This window comes from Rhipicephalus microplus, chromosome 1 (genome assembly GCF_043290135.1).
Source record: "Rhipicephalus microplus isolate Deutch F79 chromosome 1, USDA_Rmic, whole genome shotgun sequence".
NCBI lineage: Eukaryota > Metazoa > Arthropoda > Arachnida > Ixodida > Ixodidae > Rhipicephalus > Rhipicephalus microplus.
In genome coordinates this window covers 79,409,057-79,416,065 of record NC_134700.1, presented here as the reverse complement: position 1 = coordinate 79,416,065, position 7,009 = coordinate 79,409,057, and the positions used below count along the sequence as shown (strand labels likewise).

Below are 7,009 nucleotides of genomic sequence, written 5' to 3'. Positions count from 1 at the left end.
CAATTCTAATACACTCATTTTTAATATACTACAGAAAGTAACTTACGAGAGAAATCCACCGGCACTGTTATGTCTGGACACCGTGTTTCTCGAACCATCTCGCAAAAGCTTGATGCATAGTTTTCTGATGCTGCCCAGTGACAAGCAGTTTTTATAAAAAACACAAGAATAAAGTCCTTGACAATGTCATGCTAAAGAAAAGGGCTGTGCATCAATATTTTGTACATGTCTGCAATATCACTCTGTTTATTTACATAGCTTGGCTCATTCACAACCCACTAACAAAGCATGTTAGGACACTTGGGCTGAAAGTTGGCACAGCGCGAGTAAATTCTAGACAATACATGAATAATACAATTATAAGCTACTAAGCTCCTTGGTGCAAACAGTGTTTATATTGACAGCTATAGGTGCCATTTCATTTCCCCAAAGCACTTCTCAAAAGTAGAATCAACTTTATTTAGCTGAAAGTTTCTATTCTGGCGCGTCGTGGTGGCTCAATGGAGGAAGTGACTCTTTCGGCCATTAAAACAAAGACCAATTATTTTTCCAGTTCGTGAATTCACCCCATGCTAACATTGAGGCAGCTGGTAAGAGTGCTTTTGGAGAGAGGAAACCACCACATTCCCACCAGTTGTGGCCTTGGGTAGCTACTTCACTTGGACAAAAATGATGAAAAACACTCCTCAAGAAGACTTCAAAGTTTGCACATCAACACAGTTCCCATACAGCTGTCTATTAGTATGCTTGAAAAATAATGAGTTTACTGGTGGGCAAAGACTGTACACTATGTGAGGTGATGCTCCAGTGCACTGCATGTATGTCTTGCTGCTGGCCTCAACTGCGATGTTGCTCAGCACATATGTGTAAAATAAGAACTAATACTATGCCACTGCAAAGTAATTATGTGTAATTTGCTTGAAACAGGGACCACAATAAAAGAACATAACAACATTTGCCTTCACAAAGTTCAAAAAATGTAAATAAATTTCCACATAGTTTTCACAGTTCATCTGAGGATAGTAATATTGGTTGTAAACACATTCTTACTTCCACTAACAAGCTATTTTAAGATGCCAGATTCAATATTAGAGTATACCAGCACTTTTGTAGGGCTAAACAATTGTACAGGCACCTAGAAAAACACAAGTGATTGCATGCTATAGCTACATATAAAAATAAATACTTTTATTTCTAGTCTGAGTAGAGCTGCATAGATGATAAGTCACTTGCATTACATTATGAACAAACCTATCCGAGCAAAGTATACATTTAAAAAGTTACACTTACACAGTAGATAAGTAGACTGCTGAAGGACGGACAGGCAGTGGGATAATACCCAAGCACTAAAATCTACTGTTAAGATATACTAGGAGTAGTGATGATCCTCTTCCTTCCAAATAAAATAATCCACATAGATTCACTTCCCAGAGCTTATACACTCATGGCATCATTGGTGCTATACAAATGAGTGTACACTGAAGGATTAAATCGACTAAGTACATGATTACTGCATCCATGGCTTTACTTCTTGTACTACAAAGAATGCAAACACAGTTACCATTGGCGACCATGAATGCTGTGGTTTCTGGCATGTAAATGTAGAGGCACGCAGGCACTTAACACACATGTTAAAAACTTCAGCTCAAAAATATTTGCCCACTAACACTACAGCAGCCTTTGAATTAGTGTCATAGTTTGGTATCTTCCATGCAAAATTTAAATAATTTCGAATGCAAGCAAATGAACTGCTGAATAATGCACTGCTAAGAAGTTAAGCAGCAGCTGCTCCTGACATCACAATGTGCTCTTTCTGCTGTTGTAAACTTTGCGCAGGAGAACAGTCACTGGCAGTCCCTTTATACTTGTTGGTCTTCTGTGCTCTGTTCTTGATACACTGTACATGACCGTGGAGCACCGAACCCCTTGTTACTGCTGGAACTTAGAAAAATACAGAATATTGTTACAACCATGCTACATGCAAGAGTGTATAGTTGTCAATTATGTGTTCATATTTACTGATATTGTATTTTCAGAAGCCAATGACAAGCCTCAACACACACACACACACAAAGAGTGAAGACTGAAAATATATTAAATATGATACAAGAGCAAAACTACAATGTTATAGATGAAGGCATGAAACTTCTGTCAAACATAAAAAGCCAATAAAATTTCTTCTATTTCGACTTTACACTAGGTGCGAGAAGCAGACCACAAATAAGTTCACTAAGAAACACAAGTTAGACTGCATTACAACACAACAGCAAATGTTCATAACTTTAGGGCTGTCTAACATAGCCAGCTCACCGTACTGCGAATAGGAGCAAATGGGCAGTCTAGAAGACACAAAGAACTTGTAGATTATGAGTGTGCTTGTTGCTGACATCTATTATTCTAAAGGGAGAAAACCTTTCAAAAATGCACTTCGTCAGGGGAAATAATTATACGCAACAAACACAACGGGCTCCTACAGGTGCCACCAACACTCACCATTATTGTTGATACCAGTGTCTTGCCGGATGGATATACTGCGTCCTGCGCAGAAGACCAAAGGAGCGCTCCATGACTTGGATTGCATGTGTGCTAGCTGCATCGCTCTGCTGCTGAAATAGGCTAGCCACAGACAGAGAAATGAGAAGCCATGGCTTTGAAACACACTGAACGTCACCTTTAGAGATCAACAATGCATACTTAGGTCAGGTACAATTGGTAGAAAAATATATATCACTATGCAATCGTGGTGAACATGATCGGCTAAACACAAGCAACAGCACTGAGAGAGAAAAAGCTACATTAGGTAAAAAATGCCGTTACTGGCCCTATGTCATCTGAGGGTTCTTCAATAGGTCTTTCTCCTTGGAAGTTGTGAACAGGCAGGCAATTTTCACCCACTTGCTATTTTCTTCCAGAGCACTTGATCCACAGAGGGAGTCACAAGCTCGAGAGCTCAATAAGGAATCAAAGTATTTGTGCTCGTTTAAAGCACACGCTTTTGAGTCTCAGATTATTGGAGTTTCATTCATATGCTGCAGGCTTTCAGCTTTCAACATTCTCAAATATCTTGCAATTTAGTTCTATAAATGTTGAATAAGAAATATGTGTAAGAATATTACAGGTATCCACTGAAAGCAACCATGCTTGGGTTTTCAATTTGTGCACAGTAAGTGGTGTTCACGTAATCGTATGTATTAAAAAAAACTAACCTTGCAGCCAGCCGTTAGGCAGTTTTGTGCCCTCGAAGCTCCCAAGCAGATCGCAGTCCTTCCAGATGAGGCTGCCATGCATGCTTCCACGCCACATCCGCTGAATGATAACAGTCCCAGCCGTGACATAGGCTTGCATAGTTGGGGAGAACGTGTCCTTCCTATTTTTGTACAGGTGCTCCAAGTAATGATGAGGATTGATGTGCCAGAATGTGCAACCGATGCATCACAGGACATTAACCAACCAATCTCTGCGATCTGTGAAGAGCCAAAAACGAGATATTTAAAACAATCATTAAAAGCACTCACTTCTAATACTTATTTGAGGGAGCTATCACTTCGTTAAAGTGACCGAAATCTGCTATAATCACTTTAAAATAAACTGAAGCCTCATATAAAATTTACGTACCCCAATATATATGTCCTACTGAAGTATAGTACTACCACAGTGGTAATCGTCTATAGAACTAATTTTCCAAAATAACATAAATTTTTTAAGTGCAACCTGGCTCCTGAAAAATAAATTCACATTAACTTTCCAACTATCAAACGTGGTCAATCGACAGGCCCAACCTCATAATCAAACAAGAGCTCACTTGTATCAAATCAGAAAAAACTTTTTATGTATTTGCTCCATAATATATGTATGTATATAACAGTAGTAGTAAATTTTTCATGCTTCAACTTACCATAGAGAAACATTACATCTGATGGGCTTAAAAACTTGCACACGTTATAGAACTGCGTGAATTATAGTACCGGTGAAATTTAGTTCTGCAAGGTGAACTCACCGATGGCAGCATTTAGTAGCCGTCGGTGTCATGACGAACCAAGTACGGCCAACAGGCAAAGGGCATCTGCAGACTGAAAGTTGCCAATGACAGCAATGAAGGGCTGGCCAGGCGTGCACGTCCATTGATAAAGTGTAAGAACTGGCCACGACCGGCTGTTGTCAAGGCTCTAGTGCCGTGCAAAACGATGGCCAGACGAACTCGGAAACCTTTAGTTAGGCGATATTGGCCTACAACTTCATCCAAAGCAAGGCACCGGTGAAATCTTTGCTTTTTCTGGGGGCCGGAGGGAAAGCTTGACGTTCACGGGCTCTCGCTGCCACATAGAACTCTCAAGTTGTTACCGAAGAACAGTCTAGGCGTGCTTCCAAAGTAACACGATCCACAACAGAATGTAGCATCTCGCAGCTTTGGTTGATCACATCACAGCGCTAGGTCTGGGGGCCGGAGGGAAGCTTGACGTTCACGGGCTCTCGCTGCCACATAGAACTCTCAAGTTGTTACCGAAGAACAGTCTAGGTGCGCTTCCAAAGTAACACGATCCACAACAGAATGTAGCATCTCGCAGTTTTGGTTGATCACATCACAGCGCTAGGACTATGGTTGTCAGAAAAAGGAGAAGTGACGACTTAACAAACAAAAGCGCCAAGCTGCCCTACCACAACTTCGCAGGGCAAAACAGTTATCAACGCTGTCTTTCAATTTTCGGTCACACGTGCACATGTTGCTCACAAGTCTTGGAACGTCAACACAGCACCACTGTTCACAACGAACATCGTTTCACTCCCGAACAGTACATTGCTCTCAAGTAAATAGAAGCGTACGGGCTAACTAGTGGCGAAGCAAGAACCGAGCGCGTAGTTCATACGTTTCCGTACGTACTTGGGGTCACTCAAGTAACGTGTCAAAACGCTGTCAATCCGAAATGTCGCACAGCACCCAACTGAGAGACTGGAAAGTCAAGCGAACGAACTGTTACCGGCACACAAACACACATTGCAGGCTTCTCGAGTGTTAGTTGCCGTCGATACATCGACGCCGATCCCCGCTTGATAACCACACCAACGCACAGGCTTCGCTGCACTTCACCGTACACCATTGCACTGCCACAGCTTTCCGCACTGCTTACACGCACCGAAAGAGCTGCTGTAATCACAACACATCCGGTCAAACGCTGAAGTAACTCGTGTTAAAAGCGTTTGCTGAAAGTCGCACCGACCGATATGCTGTTTGCGACGCCATGTTGTTTTCGACAACTGCGCTGCACATAAGAGAGCTCTTAGAAAGTACTTGCACTATTTTCACGGCGTGAAAAAATTTTCTCTTATGTGCGAGGGGGGTGATATGAGGAACAGGACAGGCGTGCCAGATGAAAGAAGTGTTTTGGCAACGTCACGGAGTGAGCTGATGTAGAGGGTATTGCTTCACAACCAATCACAAGCTGTGCCTGTCGACCAAGCCGTCGTCTGCTCGCGTTTGTCGTCTGCTTCGATCATAGCATGCGACAGAAGACTCGCCTTCGCAACGCTATTATTCTCAGGTCAAGTGGTCGCTGCGTCGCACAAAATACATGTCAGTGGCTCGCTCTACTTTTGAATGATGTTCGTGCGCCAAGTTAAATGGCTGGTAATTGACGCAGGGATGAATTCAGCCAAGGTTTGCTCCAGAATCGTGAGGGTTTGCATATTTTCGGTGTCATAAAAAGTTACTAGGGTCATTTTATTCCGATTGCTTGCCATATTATCACGGTCCATATCGGTGTCTGAACAGTGAAGGTGAAGATGCATGATTTGTTTGTAGTTCCATGCGTATTCACGCGCACCCCTAATAAGCTTTGGTTTACAGAGTACGCTTTGTTCCAGATCGTCCCAAAGTGTATCGACAGCTGCATTTCAGAGATCGCAACCTTTGGACAGTTAGAGCCAATGAAAGTACACTAGAGCACAAACTTTATGAACCATTCACTGAAAACTTCCTCTCATTTTTATTTCCAATAGCGTGCAAAGAATGTGCTCCCATTAACCTCTTTGGTGGTAATTTCCACCAATGAGGCAAGGATCTCGAGTCGCACTTTTAATTGGATGAGATGGGGCGCAACACAACAACATAACAAATAAGGTTGATCCTATGCCATGCCGCGTTCGAATCCACCGACCATTCACGTATCACATTGGTTTTCATCCAACCACAAATCTTTACATGCGTAGTTTTATGCCATTGACACCCAATAGAATTCTTCAATTACTGCGACTTCGAACTTATTGGACGATGGTGGTTGTCAACACCATCCACTGCGTACAAGGGAAACAACACGCGAAGCTCAAAGCGCCGAAAGAAATAAAAACGCACCAGCAGTCATCAGGCAGCCCTTAATGGGCGTGAATTAACTCAAAACCAGCCAGGGCACCAAAGTATACCGCCGCGGCAGCAGGTTCTAAGTAGCCACATTGTTCCTAAAAGTGGTCCGGACCACTCTTAGGATTTTCTCTCAGCCATGCTGTTTTTACGCACAATTTCGCTTCGTGAATCCACTTACGAGCACTTTTTGGTGACGTAAGCAAATATAGCAACTGCATCACCATCGCTGACATGTTCCCGGGCAGTCACAGCGCGCTTTATTTGGAGCGGCCGATGTGACAACGATGGCCTCTTACGACGTTTTTTCGTTTCGTGAATCGACTTACGCAGCAAAATTTCTCTTGCGCAAAAATGTTTTCGTAAGTGAGTTTTGTGAATCCGGCCCCAGATACTGAGAACAACGCCGCCTGAAATGCAAGTACGCTGTCTGTATGTACGTTTCAGAAGCGCAACATGATTGCGAGACACGCTGCAGAGTAAGAGTGGTCACCTCGCACTTTTTTAAACTGCTTCACGTGCATTCCGTAGCCTAAAATCGAACCCATCTTTGAAGTAAGCCGCGTGACACCGTAAGAAACCTTATCGAAGCGTGTATGCTGGAGCGCAGGAACAGTTGGTAATTCTACAGAAAACAAATTTTCAGCATATAATTGT

At 42.6% G+C, this 7,009-nt stretch overlaps 1 protein-coding gene across 1 annotated transcript; it reads right to left on the bottom strand.

The window, feature by feature from the left end:
- Positions 1–217: 217 nt before the first annotated feature.
- LOC142780692 (uncharacterized) lies at positions 218–5,176 on the bottom strand. Its single transcript, XM_075882167.1, has 4 exons — positions 3,998–5,176; positions 3,207–3,464; positions 2,494–2,616; positions 218–1,941 (listed from the first exon to the last, which is right to left on the bottom strand). The coding sequence occupies exons 2-4, from the start codon at positions 3,343–3,345 to the stop codon at positions 1,775–1,777; spliced, it is 429 nt and encodes a 142-aa protein (XP_075738282.1). The 5' UTR covers positions 3,346–3,464; positions 3,998–5,176; the 3' UTR covers positions 218–1,774.
- Between the last annotated feature and the right edge of the window lie 1,833 nt (positions 5,177–7,009).